Raw genomic sequence first — 22,686 nt, 5'->3', positions numbered from 1 at the left:
AAGTGCTGGGAGTATAGGCATGAGCCACCGTGCGCAAAGTTTTTATTAGTCAAATTTTTCATTGTTTTACTCGGTGATAATGTCATGCACTGACAATATGCTCAGAAAACCCTTTTTCATCCAGAGATGAGAGAAATACTAACATTTTATTCTAGTTTGAAAATGATTTTAAAATGTTTTTAATAAAGTCATCTTAAAAATCAGCTTTTCAGGCCGGGCGTGGTGGCTCACACCTACAATCCCAGCACTTCAGGAGGCCGAGACGGGAGATAACTTGAGGTCAGGAGGTCGAAACCAGCCTGGCTAACATGGGGAAACCCCGTCTCCATTAAAAATACAAAAATTAGCGGGTGTGCTGGCACACACTGTGGTCCTAGCTACTTTGGAGGCTGAGGCAGGAGAACTGCCTGAACCTGGGAGGCAGAGGCTGTAGTAAGCAGAGATCATGCCACTCTACACCAGCCTGGGCGACAGAGTGAAATTCCATTTAAAAAAAAAAAAAAAAAAGCTTTTCTCTCTACTGAACAAAAGTTTTTTTTTTTTTTTTTTTTTGAGATGAGTCTTGCTCTGTCGCCAGGCTAGAGTACAGTGGCATGATCTCGGCTCACTGCAACCTCTGCCTCCCAGGTTCAGGCGATTCTCCAGCCTCAGCCTCCCAAGTAGCTGGGACCACAGGCACGCGCCACCACACCCGGCTAATTTTTGTACTTTTAGTAGAGATGGGGTTTCACCACATTAGCCAGGATGGTCTCAATCTCTTAAACTCATGATCCACCTGCCTTGGCCTCCCAAAGTGTTGAGGTTACAGGCATGAGCCACTGTGCCTGGCCAGAAGAAAAGCTATTTTTAAAGTGTATTTCCTGCTGGGCACAGTGGCTCATGCCTGTAATCCCAGCACTTTGGGAGGCAGATCATCTGAGGTTAGGAGTTCCAACCCAGCCTGGCCTGTTGATGAAACCCCATCTCTACCAAAAATACAAAAATTAGCTGGGTGTGGGGGCGCACACCTGTAATTCCAGCTACTCAGGAGGCTGAGGTGAGAGAATTGCTTCAGCCCGGGGAGTGGAGGTTGCAGTGAGCTGAGATCACACCACTGCACTCCAGCCTTGGTGACAGAGCAAGACGCTCTCTCAAAAACGTAAAAAATAAAAATAAAAAATAAAGTACATTTCCTTAACAGTAATAACAGGTACACAGGAGGGGCTCAAGATACACTTGCTGACTGGCTTCTCTTCTTGCTCTCTTAAATTTCTACTATTTTAAGAACAGCTTGGCCGGGCGCGGTGGCTCAAGCCTGTAATCCCAGCACTTTGGGAGGCCGAGACGGGCGGATCACGAGGTCAGGAGATCGAGACCATCCTGGCTAACACAGTGAAACCCCGTCTCTACTAAAAAATACAAAAACTAGCCGGGCGAGGTGGCGGGCGCCTGTAGTCCCAGCTACTCGGGAGGCTGAGGCAGGAGAATGGCGTAAATCCGGGAGGCGGAGCTTGCAGTGAGCTGAGATCTGGCCACTGCACTCCAACCTGGGTGACAGAGCGAGACTCCGCCTCAAAAAAAAAAAAAAAAAGAACAGCTTGATGTTCAAATGAAGAGCATGAAAATTAAAAGTTCTGTTAACAACAGAAAAGATCTAGAAAACAGGAAATGTGGGCCAGGTGCAGTGGCTCACGCCTGTAATCCCAGCACATTGGGAGGCTGAGGCAGGCAGATCACGAAGTCAGGAGATTGAGACCAACCTGACCAACATGGTGAAATACCGTCTCTATTAAAAATACAAAAATTAGCTGGGTGTGGTGGCACACACCTGTAATCCCAGCTACTTGGGAGGGTGAGGCAGGAGAATCGCTTGAACCTGGGAGGCAGAGATTGCAGTGAGCTGAGATTCTGCCACTGCACTGCAGCCTGGGTGACAGAGCAAGACTCTGTCTCAAAAAAAAAAAAAAACAAAAAAAAAAAAAANAGATAATGTCAGTTAAAAAATTAAGCTTATCACACCTGTAATCCCACCACTTTGGGAGGCTGAGGTGGGCAGATCACGAGGTCAGGAGATTGAGACCATCCTAACACTGTGAAACCCCGTTTCTACTAAAAAAACAAAACAAAACAAAATTAGCCGGGCATGGTAGCACACCCTGTAGTCCCAGCTACTGGGGAGGCTGAGGCAGAAGAATGGTGTGAACCCAGGAGGCGGAGCTTGCAGTGAGCTGAGATCACACCACTGCATTCCAGCCTGGGTGACGGAGTGAGACTCCTTTAAAAAAAAAAAAAAAAAAAACAGTTTAAAAGACTTTTGGCTATTTTTGGGGTGCTGGAAATATCTTTTATCATGAATGGAATGGTGATGGTTACAGGGTGTATATATATTTCAAACTCCATTGAATTGTATACTTAAGAATTGTGTATTTCACAGTATAAGGTTTTGGAAACTGGCAATTTAAAATAATCCAATTGCTTTTAGTTGAATTTTAATGCAAAATATAACATACTTATAATACTGCACGTCAAGATTCAGAATGAATACTTAGTATTTATTATATAGTCTTAGGGGTTCTGAATAACTTAAAATACTAGGAGAAGTAATAACCACTACCATTTATTGCATACTTATTCCATGCCAGCTCTGTCAAAGGAAGAGACAAATTCAAGCTTTGAATGCATGACTTACATTTCACACAAGCCAGTAATATGCCAATTCAAAGTAATCTCCAGTGTATATAGCAATAATTAGAGATTAGAAGGGTGGGTCTAAGGTGAAGGTAGCATAGCGCATATCCCCAGGAAAAGGCGTAACGTTTAAGAAAATAATTAAACAAAGAGCCAAATAAAAAGACTTTTTACTGAGGAACAGACTAGACAAGGGAACTGTGAGTTCAGGTATCCTACCAAATTTCATGCCCTTCTGCCACCTGCCAGAGGATACCTGTTCTTACTGCACTGCCTAATGCTGGTGTGACCACAGCTGTGAGACCTGCTTGACCCTTGCCCTACCTGGGAGCATCAGGGGAAATCCCTGACCAGAAGACCTTGTCAGAGGAAATCCAGTTTTAGCATTTTAGTAATTTAGTAAATTCAATTAAGTAAATTTAAAAAGCAGGTCAGAGGGCCTGTTCAGAATAGTATAAGGCCTCTGTGAGCTATAAAGAACCATATAAATGATAATCATTTTTAGAACAATTATTCAAAAATACAGTTCTTCAGTGTTGTGGTTCTGAAAAGACTGTTAAAGTGTGTCATATTTACACCATTGCCCATAGGCAACATTTAGTTTACAGATAGGTGAGCTGCAGAAAAGCTCTCCAAATATTTATCCTCTTCATTTCCTCTTAGAGAACTTTATACACACAAGTATTATAACATAAATTACAAAACACAATAAATGTAATGAATACTCATAAAACAACTACCAGACTCAAAAATGAAAACACAAGCCAAACCACAGATCTACCAGTGTTTTTGTAGGTATTTCTGATACAACCCTCCACCTTCCCAGCTGGCAGCTACTGGCCTACAGAAAGAAGTTTAAACCTGTCAGCATGAGACACCCTCAGGGCTGGAAAAGCGCCTTTATCTTAATGGCTGCTGGAATACTGTGTTGAGAAAGAATGGAGGCCTCATGTGGGTCAACAGAACACTGCCCCAAGTGGAACAGAAATGGTGGCACGTGTGCCCAACCCCAGACAACTCCTTCAACTTCGTCTTCTTTCCCAAAATCTACTCAGCTCCAGTCACCATGAAATGTTAAGTGTCCTGACGGTTCAGGCTTTCTGTATCCTTTTACGCCTGGAATGCATTCTCTTTCTTTCTCGAATGATTACACATCCTTTAAGTTGCAAGAAGCCTTCCTTGACCTCCTCAAGAAGAGACGCCTACACCTTTCTCTGCTATCTTCTAGCACCTGTATCATAAAAATTATCCAGCTTCAATTTCTTGTTTATTAATATATGCCTGTCTCTCCCACTACACTGGGAGCCTGTGCCTCTGGAAGGTAGGGATGACACTTAGCTTTATATTCCCAATGCAAGTAGCAGGTACTTAAATGCTTTTTGAAGGTATAGATAAAATATAATACCAAATAATTAGCAAGATGCTTTATTATGCTAATTCATTTCAAGTTTAATCTATAAAACTAATGCAAGTGCAAAAGGAAAAAAGAAAATAAGATGAAGAGAAAAGGGGAGAAAGAGTATCAGGGAGAAAATGCTCAAGGAAGATTTTACAAACATATATAGCACAGTAATGTTTCATAGAACAAACAAAATTTATGTAAGGATTATTCGGTATTCTTAGGTTTGGTGTGAGTGTCCCTTTAGAACACAACAAAAATTACTTACTGGTTATAAAGTTCTGGATGCCTAACAAGGTTCTGAATGAATTCATTTAGTCCTGCTCTTCTTTGTTTAATAAAATCTGGAAGAGAAATATAAACTATTAGGATTATTTGTATCAGACTATGCAATTATCATCAACAGTTATATAACAGACAAGCACAAGATAGTAAATTTTGATTAAGAAGCTATTTTTAAATACATGCTACTTGTCACACAAAGAATACATACTTAGAAATTATATATTATATGAATCATTGTATTTATATAATATATAATTATATATTACATATTACATATATGTAATTATATACTAAAATTAAAACTAAGCGGACAATTTATCTCCAAAAAGAAAGTTCTCAAAAACTGCCTATTATGGACTCTAAATAGACTAATTACAAAAATTGGAGAAGCACATAGATTTGTCCAACTCCTCATGTACTACCAGACAAGGAATAAAAACTAACACTATGACACTGATGACTGAAAATCACACAAATTAAAAAAAATAAAGATTTCTGGAAATCCTTTGCAACTGGGAAATAATGATTAATTGGTTAACTGAATATCACCAAAACTCTAGTTTAACTTCCACTGTGAAAAACAAACAAACAAAAAACTTAAAAAAATGCACAGGCATGGCCGGGCGCGGTGGCTCAAGCCTGTAATCCCAGCACTTTGGGAGGCCGAGGCGGGTGGATCACGAGGTCAGGAGATCGAGACTATCCTGGCTAACATGGTGAAACCCCGTCTCTACTAAAAATACAAAAAACTAGCCGGGCGTGGTGGCGGGCGCCTGTAGTCTCAGCTACTTGGGAGGCTGAGGCGGGAGAATGGCGTGAACCCGGGAGGCGGAGCTTGCAGTGAGGAGATCAGGCCACTGCACTCCAGCCTGGGAGACACAGCGAGACTCCGTCTCAAAAAAAAAAAAAAAAAAAAAAAATGCACAGGCATACTTTCCCAACAAGTAATTGTCCAGTATTTTCTTTTTTTAAATTTTTCTTTTTTGGTTGAGACAGGGTCTTGTTCTGTTGCCCAGGCTGAAGTGCAGTAGTGTGATCTAGGCTCACTGCAACCGCTGCATCCTGGGCTCAAGCAACCGTCCCGTCTCAGCCTGCTGAGTAGCTGGGACTATAAGCATACACCACCATGCCTGGCTAATTTTTGTATTTTTTGTGGAGACAGGGTCTCACTATGTTGCCCAGGCTGATCTTGAACTCCTGGGCTCAAGCAATCCACCGTCCTCAGCCTCCCAAAGTGCTGGGATTACAGGCATGAGCCATTGTGCCCAGCCTGTCCAGTATTTTTGAAGTGTTTTGTTTGTTGATAATTGAAGCTCATGCAATAGCAGTTTAGGAATAAATATTAAGCACAAACCTTTCTTTACTTTGAAATACACACTTACACTTTTCTTGGAATTAGAAAACTTTATTCAAATATCTTTGTCTCTCCCATTTCCTAACCTTGAACTTTTCCAAGATTTAAATTTTTACTTGTAAAATGTGGATAGTAACAATATTTATAACTCATAATGCTGTTATAGGATTAAATGAGATAATGCATATAAGTTTATAGTAGGATGTCTGGCAGATGGTAAGAGCATTACTTATAGCTAATAATTATTAGATACTGTTACTTTTGTTGTTATTATTATTAGTGGTTGTGGGGTCTAAAAGCCATTATCCTAAACTTTTTTTTATTCAAGACAAAGTCTTGCTCTGTCACCCAGGCTGGAGTGCGGTGGCGTGATCTTGGCTCACTGCAATCTTCACCTCCTGAGTTCAAGCGATTCTCCTGCCTCAGCCTCCAAAGTAGCTGGGATTACAGGTCCGCACCACCACACCTGGCTAATTTTTGTATTTTTAGTAGAGACGGGGTTTCACCATGTTGGCCAGGCTGGTCTCGAACTCCTGACCTCGTGATCCGTCTGCCTCGGCCTCCCAAAGTGCTGGGATTATAGGCATGAGCCACAGCACCCAGCCAATTCTGAAGAAATATGCTCTAAAAATTAAACACATGTCATTTGAGAAACTGTCTCCTAAATGGTGAATCTCTGGATAAAAACCCATAAAAAATATTCCACTTGATAATGAGTTTTGGTTTAGTAAACTGATTTCTACTGAATAAAGGTATAATATATAGTGTTTGTCACCAAAATGATGGGTCATTTTCAGGTTTATTTCCATTTCTTAAATGGAAGGTATGGCTTCATACAAATATAAACAAATATAAAATCAGGTCTGGTCTTTGGGAGCCAGATGCATGTTCTTGGTACTTTTTTCTTATTCGTCTAAGAATTCCTTGAAGAATTTCAGGTAGGTATCTTATTAAACTCTTTCAAGGACATTCATAATGTTACCAGGTAGCAAAGCATATGTGAGGTTTACATTAAAAACTATAATTGAAACACAGATATTTCTTGAGAACTGAACTTAGTAACACATGAAGAACTAAAATGAATGACTACATATAGGATATTCAGAGAAAACCTAATAACTATATGGAAGCAGCTTTAAATTGTTCTGTGGATGCTTACTGAAGATATATTGGTTTCTTCAATATATCTTATATGGTTTCCTCTGGGTGTATCCTATTAAAAAATCTTTAAATTCATAATAAAATGTTAACAAAAAGTACAGGCAGAGATCATTCTTAAAATCAGCCTTCAAATATGTAAGATGTATCTTATAGAGGTTGACAAACACTAGAATAAAGAAGTAGAAAAAAGAAAAAGAAGACATAGGCTTAAGCTGCAGGATAAGAACTCAAAAAGATAAGCAAAAATCCCATAAAATGGCTACCAACCATGAGATAAGTTAAAAAGGGAATTTCAGAATGTTTTTCTTAGGTATTATTTTATTTATTTATTTATTTTTGTTGTTGAAACGGAGTTTTGCTCTTGTTGCCCAGGCTAGAGTGCAATGGCGTGATTCCGGCTTACGGCAACCTCCGCCTCCCAGGTTCAAGCAATTCTCCTGACTCAGCCTCCAGAGTAGCTGGGATTACAGGCGCGTGCCACCACGCCCGGCTAATTTTTGTATTTTCAGTAGAGATGAGGTTTCACCATGTTGGCCAGGCTGGTCTAGAACTCCTGACCTCAGGTGATCCACCCACCTCGGCCTCCCAAAGTGCTGGGATTACAGGTGTGAGCCACTGTGCCCAGCCAACTTTATTTTTAACTTTTTATTATGAAAAATTTCACAAGTACACAAAAGATGAGAACCTTATTCGCCTACTTTAAAATTTATCAACATTCTGCTATTCCAATTTCATTCATTTATCCTCATTCCTCACTTTTTATTTTTTTTCTGGAGTATTTTAAAGCAATTCTCAGGCAGTTTTTTGTTTTGTTTTGTTTTGGTGGAGGGGGGAATAAATCAGTATTTCTAAATGGTAATGTCTTTAAAAAAAATAGTAAAGCTATGAAATCACTCTCTCATAATGTCTATAAATTCTTTTATTTCCCTCCAATAAACAGGTAGAACTAATTCTTCTCTCCTGAATGGGGGTTGGACTTAATGACTACCTTCTAATGAGAGGAATATGGTGGATGTGATGGCATGTGCCTTCTAAGACTAAGTCAGAGAAGGCAACGAGGCTTCCTCCTTGCTAGCTCTCTTGGATCACTCACTCTGGGGAAGCCAGTTGCCATGTTGTAAGGACACTCAAGGCCCCTTAAGAAGAGGCCCACTCACAAGGAACCAAGGCTTTCTACCAGAAACTATATGAGTGAGCCATCTTAGAAGCAGATCCTTCTGCCCCAGTAAAGTCTTCAAATCACTGATGGTCTTTGCCTAGAACTATTAATTCATCAGAAGTTGTATAAGGATTTTCCAGTTCTATCATTCTGTGATTCTTCTATTTATGAACTGTGATTCCACTACCAAGTATTTTCCAACATTATCTCTTTGGTACAAAGAAATTACATTTCATACAACAAAGGCAAGATAAATCCTTGATTTTTTAATTTATTGATTTGGCAAATAAATTTACTCTAGTAACCTCTACAGCATTTCATGAGGGTTTTTTTTTCCCCTAAACAAGCAAAGTAAATTGGAAAGTCTTTATACTGATGTGCTCTAACCTGCTACGATAATTACTTTCTCCATGCCGTCTAATCTTTGCTCAGTAAAAGCCCCAACAGCTAGGCTCCTGTGTTCTTTTGATAAAACTCCAGTCATCCTAAATAGCTTCCTTGCTTTCAGGCAAGCTGTCCTGAGATCACCATGTACATTTCCTGTGCCAGATCTGGGATCACCATTTATCCATGGAACTCTGGTTCCTTTGAGAGGGAAATGGTACTTAGAGATCACAATCTGAATGCTAGGGGTGTTGGTTACTACTTGTTATTGCTTTTAGGCATTTCCAAAAGAGAGTGCTAGAAAATATTTTTACAAAGCTAAAAAAATAAATTATGGGTCAGGTGCAGTGGCTCATGCCTGTAATCCCAGCTACTCGGGAGGCTGAGACAGGAGAATCGCTTGAACCTATGAGGTGGAGGTTGTGGTGAGCTGAGATCATGCCATTGCACTCCAGCCTGGGCAACAAGGGCGAAACTCTGTCTCAAAAAATAAATAAATAAAATAAATAAATATTTCAAACTATATCTCCAAATTATGTTACAAATTACAGGATTCTGCTGGGTGTGGTGGCTCACGCCTGTAATTGTAGCACTTTGGGAGGCCAAGGCGGGCAGATCACCTGAGGTTGGGAGTTCGAGACCAGCCTGACCAACATGGAGAAACCCCAGCTCTACTAAAAATACAAAATTAACCAGGCGTGGTGGTGCATGCCTGTAATCCCAGCTACTTGGGAGGCTGAGGCAGGAGAATCATCTGAACTCAGGAGGTGGAGGCTGCGGTGAGCCAAGACCACACCACTGCACTGCAACCTGGGCAACAAGAATGAAACTCTGTCTCAAAAAAAAAAAAAAAGAAAATTGGCCGGGCGCGGTGGCTCAAGCCTGTAATCCCAGCACTCTGGGAGGCCGAGACGGGCGGATCACGAGGTCAGGAGATCGAGACCATCCTGGCTAACACAGTGAAACCCCGTCGCTACTAAAAAAATACAAAAAACTAGCCGGGCGAGGTGGCGGGCGCCTGTAGTCCCAGCTACTCGGGAGGCTGAGGCAGGAGAATGGCGTAAACCCAGGAGGCGGAGCTTGCAGTGAGCTGAGATCCGGCCACTGCACTCCAGCCCGGGCGACAGAGCAAGACTCCATCTCAAAAAAAAAAAAAAAAGAAAATTACAGGATTTTTACTTAAAATCTTTGATTTTGTTTGTATCACTTTCCTCTCCTGTTTAAAATATTGGTTTCCATGATAGTAACAATAATGACAGAATAACAACTCCATATAACTAACATTAACACTACTGAATGCAGTGTAAAATTTGTCCATGGGTTTTTGTTTTTATCCTTAGCAATATATCCCATGAAGAATATACAGTCAAAATCCCATGTTTTAAAGTTATTTAAATTAAGTTAGGTTTTTTCCTTCAGTTTATTTTCAGTTGTTAGAGGCTGCTTTGTTATTGCATTTTTATTTTTGTTTTTAAATTGTTTAAAATGTGTACATGGTTCCAAAGACAAAGGTACAAACAAAATTCATTCAAGGTTATCTAACTTCCACCCCTTTTGCCTTTCCTGATCTCTCCTTCACCCTTAAAGTCACTAGTTTTATTAGTTTTTCATTTATTCTTCCATTGTTTCTTTTTGAATCCCCATACCTTTTCCTACACAAAAAATACACACCACACAAATTCATTTGCTATACTGTGATTTTTTTTCCCATTTAACGGTATATTCTGGAGATCACACCATAGCAAAATACATAAAGAGCTTTTTTGTTCCTTTTTACAAGTATGTTATATCCAGCTCCATCGGAAAAGTATTTCCATTGTTTCCCGTTTTTCTGTTAATAATTGTGTCACAATACACAGTCTTGTGTGTACATATCATATGCAGTTTATTTTATGGACAGATTCCTAGAAATGTGATTTCTTGGCCAAAGTGGAAAATGCATTAACAGGTTTTCTAAACATTACCAAATTCCCCTCAACATGGATTGTATCATTTTTATTCCACCAGAAAAATATGGGAATGCCTGTATCCCCAAAGTGTAACCACATGAGCATCTTATCAATCTCTGTTTTTCTGAATTTGACTTAGATCTGATTTCCCCAATGCAGGACTTTCTAATATCTCTGTGATATATGATCCCTTTCACTGTACGCAGTGAACAGAAGTCTTATGGAAATGTAATATTACGCATATTCGATATACACGGGATAGACAAACAGTTCTTCAAAAAAATCAGTTTTTAGTGTCAATTAATTCATCAAAACAAAGTACCAAAGAGCATGCAGCTTGGTATCTTGCTTTTAACAATGACTTCTTTGCTTTCTTTCCTTGATTAAATAATTGTCTTAAGTAATTAGTTAAGAGCTCTACAGAACTCCAACCCAAGTTCCAGTCTCATATTATCACTAGTAGTTTGATTTCTTAATATTTTTCTGCCACTTCTAATTAGTTAATTCTCTCAGTCACCCAGGGCAGACCCTCCAATTATCTCTCATTCTCTTCTCTATATGTCTGTTACCTAAGCAATCATCAAGATGTATTCCAGATTTTTCATTAAAGGAGTTCTTGTACATTGCCCATTTTTAAACCCTATTTCTACCCTAGTCCCCATACTCATTATCTAATGCCAGGGCTACTGGACTATTACCTTAACCAGTCTCCCAGTCTCTACTCTGCTGTGCCCACCATAAATTACCCACTGTCAGTTTCACATCTTGATCAAATGCCACTAAGGCCAACACGCTACCCACGAAGATGCTTTTCAACCTGTGTTCCAAGGAGATACCTCACTGTTATACCAACAAAACAGGTCTATTTAAATTTTTTTTCACATATTACATTTCCATAAGATTTCGTGTGTGTGTGTGTGTGTTTTTGGGGGACAGAATCTCACTCTGTTGCCCAGGCTGGAGTGCAATGGCGTGATCTTGGCTCACTTGCAACCTCCAACTCCTGGATTCAAGTGATTATCCTGCCCCAGCCTCCCGAGTAGCTGAGACTACAGACACACACCACTATGCCTGGCTAATTTTTCTATTTTTAGTAGAGACGCGGTTTCACCATGTTGCCGCTGGTCTTGAACTCCTGGCCTCAAGTGATCCGCCCACCTTGGCCTCCCAAAGTGCTGGGATTAAAGGCGTAGCCACCATATCTGGCCTCCATAAGATTTCAATTGGGAAAAAAGTGTTCTGCTGCTGAAAACAAAGCACGAGTACAAAAGCCACAGGTCTACAGAATATAATCTGGCTTTGTTGTGCCAACTCAATTTTCTCTTGCTTCTCTTTATTAATGGGTTCATATATTTAGTAATACTTTAAAACCTAGTATTTGCCAGTTTTAAAGTAATAAAGTAATACTTTAAAACCAGTATATTGCCATTGTCAACCAATAAAAAAAGACACGTCTGCACCTTCAGAAAATCTACAGCCTACTATAAGACAGATTAGCAATTACAATGAAATGTGCTATATACTCCTGAGAGAAAAAAAAAAACAACTCTGTATGTAACCAGGGAAGTGAGAACATTCTCCAATCCTGAGTTTCATAAAAAGTGTAAATAATAATAAGCCTCTTTATTATTCTATAGGGCTATAGGCAAAGCAGCCTCTGGGGGAAAAAAAGTTTTAATTAAAGGAAGAATGTGGAAGAAATGTGAAACAGATGCAGGATAAAGAGCAGTCTGTTAATGGTGGGTAGAATTCTATAGGATACAGTGATATGATCTGGGAGGAAAATGAATGGTATGAAGTTAGGATGGAGAGAGAAAGCACAGTCAAGATAAGGGACCTTAGAGCTTTTATCTTGAGTAGTGACCAAGATCTCTCTCTCTTTCTTTCTTTTCTTACACAGACATGTAAGGTATTAATTTAACTGGTTACAAGCAAATTAGTTGCAGAAGGAGGGCAATCCATTTGGGATTCATCCGTGGCAGAGACAGATGACTCTTCTGATAGAATTCCTGGTGGATAAGAAGACTTCTGTTTCCCTATAAGTAGATACCTGTGACCTCTATTAATCTCTTGGGTTCTAGGGGAAAATTCCATGCCCACAGCTTTAGTCATATAGGTGCTAGATGCTGAGACCTTGTGTGTCAATGGGCTCCCCACAGGTGAGCAATAGGATATCTTTTTTTTTGAGATGACGTCTCGCTCTGTTGCCTAGGCTGGAGTGCAGTGGTGCCGATCTCAGCTCACTGCAACCTCTGCCTCCTGGGTTCAAGTGATTCTCCTGCCTCAGCCTCCCAAGTAGCTGGGACTACAGGCGCATGCCACCACGCCTGGCTAATTTTTTGTAGTTTTAGTAGAGATGGGGTTTCACCATGTTAGCCAGGATGGTCTTGATCTCCTGACTTCGTGATCCGCCCGCCCTGGCCTCCCAAAGTGCTGGGATTACAGGCGTGAGCCACTGCACCCGGCCTAGGATATCTTTTTGGTATCCCATTCAGAGGTCTGCAAGTTGCTATGTACACAGTATATATTTAATGTTTCTGAATATAAAAGTGAATATTCTTCATGACACTGATTTAAAGTCAGTAAAGTTTCCCAAATTAACTTGAAGGATCAATTAAAAAAAATTTTAATAGGGTCTCCCTCTGTCACCCAGCCTGGAGTGCAATGGCACAATGACAGCTCACTGCAGCCTTGAACTACTGACCTCAAGCAATCCTCTCACCTCAGCCTCCTGAGTAGCTGGGACTACAGGTTCATGCCACCATGCCCAGCTAAACTTTAAATTTTTGTAGCGATGAGGCTGCCCAGGCTGATCTCGAAACTCCTGGCCTGAAGTGATCCTCCTGCCTCGCACTCCCAAAGTACTTCGATTACAGGTGTGAGCCACTACACCCAGCCCATAGACAGATAAATTTATCTGAAGTCAGACTGCTTGAATTTAGCTTCCAAATCTGCCCTTTACTATCTGTATGTGGTCCTGGGCAAATTAATGTGTCTTAGTTTCCTTATCTATAAAAATAGTGATAACAACAATAACACCCAACTCACAAAATTGTGAGGATCGAATAAATTAAAACACATGAAGTACTTAAAACAATGCCTAGTAGACAGTAAGCACCTTCCTGAGGCATTATTTTCATAGGGCATGAGATCTTTTAAAGTCCTGCACTGCTATACAGTGCAATGAATATGTTAATTTACTTCTTCAAATTTCAACGATCACTTCATGGCTGGCCTATGAAGTTGTTTCTTACCTGGATCAAAATTATCACCAAATATTCTCTTGGCAGGAATCTTCAGAGCCATAGCAGGAAACTGTTTTTTTAACTAAAATTTTTAAAAATAACATTATATGAACTAATTTTATAAGTCTTCTAGTTATGCATACATCAAAGCCAAATACAATCTGATTTTAAAGAAAATCCATCATAAGACATACTTTTGAATTTATGATCATCCGAAGTACAATATTACAATATTATTTTATTATACCAATAAAATGTCACAAACTAGTCATCTTTTTTGGTCCCAATAAAATACCTGGTATCTATGTGACCTAGAATAAAATACTCAACATCTGCATCTCATTTTCCTGCCTGTAAAGTGAGGATAATTTTAACAATTACCTTACAGATTGGTTGTTTTAAAGGAGATTATGTATGGCAAGTGCTTAGGCTAGAACCTGGTGTTACAGTTCCGAATACGTATTACTCACTTATTATCTCAGGAGAAGATATGATCTTGGTGTTTTCTCTACATGGATTGACAATAGATTTCTAAGGAAGTAGATGAATTTTGCTTTCAATATCCTTTCTGCTCTAACCTTCCCCTTACTAATATTCTAATAAGTGAGACCTCATCTCTACAAAAATAAAATAAAAAAAAAATACCTAGTCATGGTGGCACATGTCTGTGGTCCCAGCTACTTCTAAGGCTGAGGTGGGAGGATTGCTTGAGCCTGGAAGGTTGAGGCTGCAGTGAGCCATGATTATGCCATTGCACTTCAGCCTGGGCAACAGAGTGAGACCACGTCTCAAATATATATATATTTTTTCTAATACATTTGTTTATCAGATATGCTTGTCTTCAGAGAAGGAAAACTTGGCCCTGAGGAAATTAAATTTGGGGCAGTTAAGTCACAAAAATGGGTTATATTTTCATTATAAGTTTGATGTCAAAAATACACACACATATGTAAAAACTGTATCTCAGCTGGGCATGATGGCTCACTGAGGCCTGTAATCCCAGCACTTTGGGAGGTTGATGTGGGAGGATTGCTTGAGCTCAGGAGTTTGAGACCAGCCTGGGCAACATAGCAAGGCCTTATCTCTACCAAAAAAAAAAAAAAAAAACAGCTGGGTGTAGTCCAGCTATACAGTATGCAGGAGGCTGAGGTGGGAGGATCACTTGAACCAGGGAGGTCAAGGTTGCAGTGCACTGTGATCACACCATTGCACTCCAGCCTGGGTGACAGAGCAACAACCCGTCTCACCAAATACAAACAAACAAACAAAACACCCCAAAACGATACCTCTAACTACCAACTGATAGGAAATACAAAGAACAGAGGAATGTACTAATCACTTTACAGCACGGGGCATGCTGTCAGTAAAATGCAGACTGAAAAATATGTAAACAAATGATCTTGTTTTTTTTCATACACACACACGAAAAAAATGTGTAAAGGAAAGAAAAGAAACGCAGAGGGGGAACCTAGTGATTAAATGACACTTAACAGACTTATCAACCAGTCACATAAACCCTAACTGGATATCTGATATTAAGGCATTACTGTTCATTTATTTTTAGATGTGGTAATGATACTGTGTATACATTTTGTTTTTAAGAATTTTTATCTTTTAGAGATGTATACTAAAATATTTACAGATGAAAAGATATGATGTCTGAAATTTGTGTTGAAATTATGATGAGCTGGCTAGGGATAGAGATGAACCAGGAATGGCCATGTATCAGTAATTATTGAAGCTGGATGGTAACATATTATTATTTTCTGAATTGGTACTAGTATGTCTACTTCTGTATGTGTTTGACAATTTCCTTCCTTCCTTCCTTCCTTCCTTCCTCCCTCCCTCCCTCCACTTCCTTTCCCTTCTCTTTCCCCTTCCCTTCCCTCCCCCTCCCCCTCTCCCTCTCTCTTTCTTTTTTCCCTTAAGATAGTCTATAGCTCTATCAACCAGGCTGGAATGCAGTGCTGACCTCCTGGGCTCAAGTGATCCTCCCCTCAGCCTCCTGAGTAGCTGGGACCACAGGGCACACACCACCACACCTAGCAAGTTGTTTTATTTTTTGTAGAGACAGTCTCATTAAGTCATTGCCCGGGCTGGTGTTGAACTCCTGAGCTCAAGCAATCCTCCTGCCTCAGCCTTGCAAAGTGCTAGGATTATAGGTGTGAGCCACTGTTCCTCGCCTGTGTTTGACAATTTCTATAATAAAAAGTTTAAAATATACACTAGTCATAAAGGACACATTGAAGTTGCCAAAATGCCTAGAGATTTTTTCTTTTCTTTTATTCTAAAAGGAGTACAGGAAAATAATTTGTGTTTTCGAACTTAGGGAAATCCAGACCAGGTTCAACCTGATTTCTGTAGTTTCAAATAATTCAACCAATAACTATTTTCCTATTTTTTTCTTTGCCCCTCACTACAGGAGGCAGAATTACAAGGAGTTACATAAAAAGAGACACAGAAAGTGATGAAATAAGAACAATGAAAAAAGGGTGAAAAGAAATACAAAAGAAATTAGGGAGACGAATGATAAAACCTGAACTACAAGTTAAGGAAACTCTTCTGCAAAAAGTCGAAAGATGGGATGTTTCACAGAAGAGAGAATGAAAGTGATCATGGATGGAGGTACCCCAAACAAGCTTTCCTATTTTATTTTTACGCTTACAGATACTCAAATATTAACAATTTAATTAATCACCTGCTATTAAAATCATGATGACACACTACCAGTGTGGATCTCCACAATGCTGAGTTTTTAGATGACATTCCCTACACCCCTTCCTCTTATGAAGAGTTTCACAAGACAACATCTTTAGAAGGTAAATCTAGCCTACGAAATATTTTAAGCAAAAGACAGAAAGAAGTCTCAAATGTATGTGGTGTATGCGGTGTGTGTGTGTGTGTGTGTGTGAGAGAGAGAGAGAGAGAGAAAGAAAGAGAGAGACACAGACACTACAGTCATGTTATTTTTACCCGAGCATAACCCAGGCATCCTGATGGGTACAGGTGGATTTACACACTCCTCAAAGACATGCTGAACATGTAGATAATGCATATTCAAGAGTTTCAAAATGAGCTAACATTTCAACCCTCACTCAGCCTCCAATATAAGCCATTTTTTAAAAAATCACTAAAAACTTATGGAAGATATTTCCATGTACAAACTCTTATTACTATTGTTTCAACAGTATAACTTTAATTACAGGAAAAAAAAAACCTATCTCAATATACTTTGATGAAGCAAATATCTAAAACTACACAGGTTGAATATCACAAATCTGAAAATCTGAAATGCTGCAAAACCAGTAACTTTTTGAGTGCTCAAAGGAAATGCTCACTGGGGCATTTCAGATTTCAGATTTTCAGATTTGGGATGGTTAACTGGTAAGTACAACTCAAATATTCCAAAATTTGAAAAAAATTTGAAATCCAAATCACTCTGGTTCCAAGTATTTCAGATAAAGGATACTCAACCTGTATCTAGTGAGTGCAGTTGCATATGCATTAAAGAAAAACTGAAGAACAGAAGAAAACGTAAAATGTTAAGTTATTTCTGAGCAGCAACATTACAGGTGTTTTGTTCTAGTTTTTGTTTTGAGACAGGGTATCAAGAGTGCAGTGGCATGGTCATGGCTCATTGCAGCCTCAACCACCCAGGCTCAAGTGGTCCTCCTACCACAGCCTCTGAAGTAGCCAGAACTATGGGTATGTGCCACTACACTAACTTCTTATTTTTATTTTTTTTGTAGAGATGGAGTCTCCCTATTAATTTTACATAGGAAAAAATAAATATTTTTAAATTGCAGTATTATCTTCAGAAATTCAATTTCAAGTAGCAAGTGATCTGAGTATTAGGAACAAATATACAGATAGTGAAATGCTAAATAAAGATGAATCAGAAGTGTAATTTTCATGACTTAACAAAACACAGGAAGTGGTACAGCTAGACATTGTTTGATTCATTCTGACCCATTTAGGAATTTGTTTCTTAATTGATATATGTGTAACTTTCCTCATATTCAAAAATATCTTACAAATAATAACCCACAGGCATATATTTATTCCTATGTTTAAAATCAAGAGACAGGGTTAAGAAATTTTAAAATTCCCTTCTTTTTTTTTTTTTGAGATAGAGTCTCGCTCTGTGGCCCAGGCTGGAGGGCGGTGGCACAATCTTGGCTCACTGCAACCTCTGCCTTCTGGGTTCACGCCATTCTCCTGCCTTAGCCTCCCAAGTAGCTGAGACTACAGGTGCCCACCACCATGCCCAGCTAATTTTTTGTATTTTTAGTAGAGATGGGGTTTCACCATGTTAGCCAGGATGGTCTCGATCTCCTGACCTCGTGATCCGCCCGCCTCAGCCTCCCAACGTGCTGGGATTACAGGCGTGAGCCACGTGCCCAGCCCAAAATTCTGTTCTTAAATATATAACAAGAGTTTTTCCAGAGAATGCCTAGTAATCTACCATTCATTAAACAATGACACTGGGAGATCCCTATTTATTAATACATGAGAGCAGAGGAATTTCAATTTGGGACTTGAGGCCAAGGACAGTGGCCCATAGCTGTAATCTCAGCACGTTAGGAGACCTAAGTGGGCGGATCACATGAGGCCAGGACTTTGAGACCAGCCTGGCCAACATGGCAAAACCCCATCTCTACTAAAACTACAAAAACACTAGCCAGGCGTAGTAACTCATGCTTGTAATCCCAGCTACTTGGGAGGCTGAGGCATGAGAATCGCTTGCACATGGGAGGCAAAGTACGTTGTAGTGAGCCAAGATTGTGCCACTGCACTCCGGCCTGGGTGACAGAGCAAGACCATCTCTCAAAAATAAATAAACAAACACATAAACAAACAAACAAATAAATAAATAAACAAACAGAGGATTTGAGGCACAATTGCTTTTGTTCTTAACTGAAGCAAAACTTTAAATTCAGGACCGTCTTAATGACCTGGAGTTCCATAATAGCTATTAATAACTCAAGAGGTATGCTTTAGTTTCTATGTATGATCTTCACAAACACTGCTACCTGTGGAAGATATGGACTGATGTATGACAGTGACCATGGTGGTCTTGCTGCCTTTATTTTTTTAGATGGGGTCTTGCTATATTGCCCAGATGGCTGTGCAATGGGGCAATCATGCCTCACTGTACCCTCTGAACTCCTAGGCTCAAATGTTCCTTCTGCCTCAGCCTCCCAAAGTGCTGGAATTACAGATGTGAACCATCATGCCTGGCTCTTTGCTGCCTACTTTAGCAAGTATGTACTGTATATACTGTAAACACTAGATTATGAATACTATTTAGTATCTGAGTTATGAAAATATAGAAACAGGTTTTAGTAATTTAAATAGCTAATGGTCTCTTAGATCTCACCACTTAGGTAGCTGTCAGAACTCTAAAAGTCAATAGTCATTTCAGTTGCGTTAACTACTTAAAATCTGGAACCTAAGACATATCTCTAAGAATGGAAACAAACTATGGAAGGGAGATAGGTTCGTGACAGACTTTCAAACATAAAGCTTACAGTAGGCAGTTTAACCAGAAATACCATGATGATTAACACTTATCAGAGAGGTAGGTAGAAAGAACTGACTTCTAATTTTTTATGACATTAAAAGGTATTTTATCTAGTTCTCATATTTTTAATGGTTTATTTGGAATTGTTCAGCAGTCCTCTCTCTACCCTTTCTTTGTAAGCATTCCAAAGTTAGGATGTTTTTGAAGAATCTCTTACCTTTGTCTGCTTGTCTGACATATTAATATGTCAGTATCAACTTAATCATTCAAATACATTTCTCTTATTTTGGGGTTTTCTCAGGTGCTTTCTTTTAATTAGAAATCTTGTAGACTATTACTTACAGTGTTGTAAAGTTTATCAAACTCTGCATATCTCCTGAAGACAAACCATTCACTCCTTCCCACGGAAACCAGAACTTTATAAACCTGTGGAAATAAAAAGTAACAATGTAACAAAATTTAATTGCAAAAAACCCATTAGCTACTTAAATACATTAAACCTGTTTTCATATATATATATATTTTGAAACAGTCTGGCTCTTTCAATAAGGCTGATATTTTCATATTCTGAAACTGATACTAACATTAACATTTTTATATGATTCTCCAAGATACATAAACATACCAATTAAAGCACTTATTGAATCTTGTCAAATGGTATTCTTGGCTGGGCTCAGTGGGTCATGCCTGTAATCTCAGCACTTTGTGAGGCTGAGGTGGGAGGATCACTTGAGCGTAGGAGCTGGAGACCAGCCTGGGCAACATAGGGAGACCCCGTCTTTACAAAAAACTTAAAAATTAGCCAGGGATGGTGTACACACCTGTAGTCCCAGCTACGCGGGAGGCTGAGGTAAGAGGACTGCTTGAGCCCAGGTAAGTCGAGGCTGTAGTGAGCTGAGATCACACCACTGCACTCCAGCCTGAGTGTCAAAAGCGAGATCATGACTTGAGGGAAAAAAAGTGGTATCTTGTGATGGGAAGAATATGAGGTCACGAAAAAAAACAGGTGATATTTTATTTTTCAAATGTTACAAAATATTTCTGTGATTTTCAGGGAATAACATAGTCAACACCCACGTGCTCATTATTTGGATCTACTGAATTTCTAACATTTTGCCATTCTTGCTTCAGATTTTTTTGCCAAAGAATAAAATACTATAGATTCAATTGTTGCCACTTTCCTCTCTTCTTCCCTAGCAGTAATTACTACCTTGAACTTACAAAGTATTTTCAAAAGTGATACTTGCTTCATAAAAAACCTTCAATTATTAGTTCTCTTCATCTTTCACATAGTAGTTTTAGGTCACCTTTCACATAGTAGTTTTCAAACTATTAATAAGAATTTATTCTCAGATTTCCTAGTATTATCTTCCATATTCAGTATTTTCAAGTATACATAACCTCATATAATCATAATCCAACAACCCTATGAAGTAAGCAGAACAAATATTATAACCCCCCACTATACATGAGACACCCTACATGAGCTGCAGGATGGTAATCTGGCTCTCTTGGTCTTAACCGAAAAGGAATCTGGTTGTCTTAGAGGAAGCTATTACGTGTAAGATGTTAGAATTAATTTGATACCCCCCCCCCCATGGACAGTATGCAGAAGTAGAGGGCAAAAAACTTAGCCAAGGTTCAAGTGATGTTGAGTAAGACTAGACAAGAGATTTATCTCACATGGCACTCAGGATCAGACAAGCCTAGAAGCAGAACTGCTGTAAGAGAATAAAACACTTAAGTTTATATGATTGTGAGTTTCTTGAATTATTTGTGCTGACTTGGTGAGAAGAATGGACCTTAGAAAGTTCAGGTGGCCTCCCCTGGCTACCCAAATACAGCCAAGACCAGGAGCAAGTCTAGGTTCCAAGCTGGAGCAGCTCTGCGGCAAATATATTTACAGAAGGCAAGATAAAGCCTTGTGAAATTATGAATTAACAGTATGATTTATAAACAAGTGCTTATTAAATATGTACTAATAAAATAGTAGACAAAAACAAAAACTAATCAAATCCTTAAAAATACTTCCATTGGTAAAAAGCAAAACAAGATTAGATTCCCTGTGAAATCTAACAGAATTTCACAGGAAACAGTACAATACTTAATACAATATGAAATTATCTTATTTGCATATTTCCTTATTGTCTGTCTTGCCCTAGTTAATGAAAGTTCCTTGAGAGCTAGGGCTAATGTCACTCTTGTTCCACTGTATCCCCAGTGCCTAGAATATGACATAGAAACTCACAATTTCTCAAGTGGATAAATGAAAATATAATTTAGACTTGGCTTAAGTCAAGACACCTACAATGCAACACATTTCCCTGTTAGAAGCTTCATGGCATAGAACTATATAAACTACCTATGCAAACTAGAGTATAAAAATATTATCAAGGCTGGGCGTGGTGGCTCATTTCTGTAATCCCAAAGCATCGGAAGGCTGAGGCAGGAGAACCACTTGAGTCCAGGAGTTCAAGACCAACCTATTCAACATAGCAAGACCTGTCTCTATTAAATTTAAATTCAGGCTGGGCGCGGTGGCTCATGCCTGTAATTCCAGCACTTTTGGAGGCCAAGGCAGGTGGATCACGCAAGAGATAGAGACCTTGCCAACATGGTGAAACCCCGTCCCTACTAAAAAAAAAAAAAAAGGAATATATATATATATATATATATATATATATATATATATAAATACACACACATACACACAAAAAAAATTAGCTGGGCATGGTGGCATGCACCTGTAGTCCCAGCTACTCGGGAGGCTGAGGCAGTAGAATCGCTTGAACCCAGGAAGTGGAGGTTGCAGTGAGCCTAGATTGTGCCACTGCACTCCAGCCTGGCAACAGAGCGAGATTCCGTCTCAAAAAAAAAAAAAAAAATTAATTAATTAATTAATTAAAAACATAAAAATATTATCGATAACACGGGTACCTAGGCTGAACAGAGCATCTGTGTTGGGTGGGATGGGGTCTATCTGCACTGAGAGAACCAAGTTTCTTGAGGATTGAGGACTACACTGTAGTAATCAGCAAATAACAGATGAACAATTCAACAAATACTTATTTGAATTCCTACTATCTTTGTTCTAGGGGCTGGTGAAACGATAATGAAGAAGTCCTTGCTTCAAATAACCTTGCATTCTACTCAAAAGCGGCACATATAAACAAACACGAAATGTGGCAGGAGGGAAAGCAAGACAGAATGAGAGGGGTAGCGTGGGGTGTGAAGGTGCTGTTTTTTATAGGGTGGTCAGAATATGCCTCTCTAATAAGGCAATATTTGAGAATCTGAAGGAAGTAAATGAATAAGGTGATTTAGTTAGGGCCTTTGAGAACTCAGTGCACAGCGTAAAAACAGCTGGGTAAGAGAAATGTTACAGGTCTCCTCAACCATCCTACAGAAGACATGGAAATACTTCCAGCCTGGAAAATCAAAGGACACACGAGATAATCTGCTGACATTTGCTATGTGTGAACTTCCATCAAACTTGGCAGGAGGTATCCTCTCGAGGAAAGAATGACCCAAAGGCAAAAATAAGGAGGGGGAAGGAAGG

At 39.3% G+C, this 22,686-nt stretch overlaps 1 protein-coding gene across 4 annotated transcripts in view; it reads right to left on the bottom strand.

Annotated features, from left to right (window-relative positions):
- The window catches only part of LOC112630067 (serine/threonine-protein kinase Sgk3), a 191,998-nt gene that overhangs the window by 44,340 nt on the left and 124,972 nt on the right, over positions 1-22,686 (bottom strand). For all 4 annotated transcript variants that reach the window (XM_025394128.1, XM_025394126.1, XM_025394127.1 and 1 more), the window contains 3 exons: positions 19,470-19,553; positions 13,613-13,685; positions 4,335-4,410 (listed from right to left, as the gene is read on the bottom strand). In XM_025394128.1, coding sequence (XP_025249913.1) covers positions 4,335-4,410; positions 13,613-13,685; positions 19,470-19,553 — 233 coding nt within the window. The remainder of the gene's footprint in view (positions 1-4,334; positions 4,411-13,612; positions 13,686-19,469; positions 19,554-22,686) is intronic.

This window comes from Theropithecus gelada, chromosome 8 (assembly GCF_003255815.1).
Source record: "Theropithecus gelada isolate Dixy chromosome 8, Tgel_1.0, whole genome shotgun sequence".
NCBI lineage: Eukaryota > Metazoa > Chordata > Mammalia > Primates > Cercopithecidae > Theropithecus > Theropithecus gelada.
Note: the sequence above shows the minus strand (reverse complement) of the source record. Positions and strands in the feature narration are given on the sequence as shown.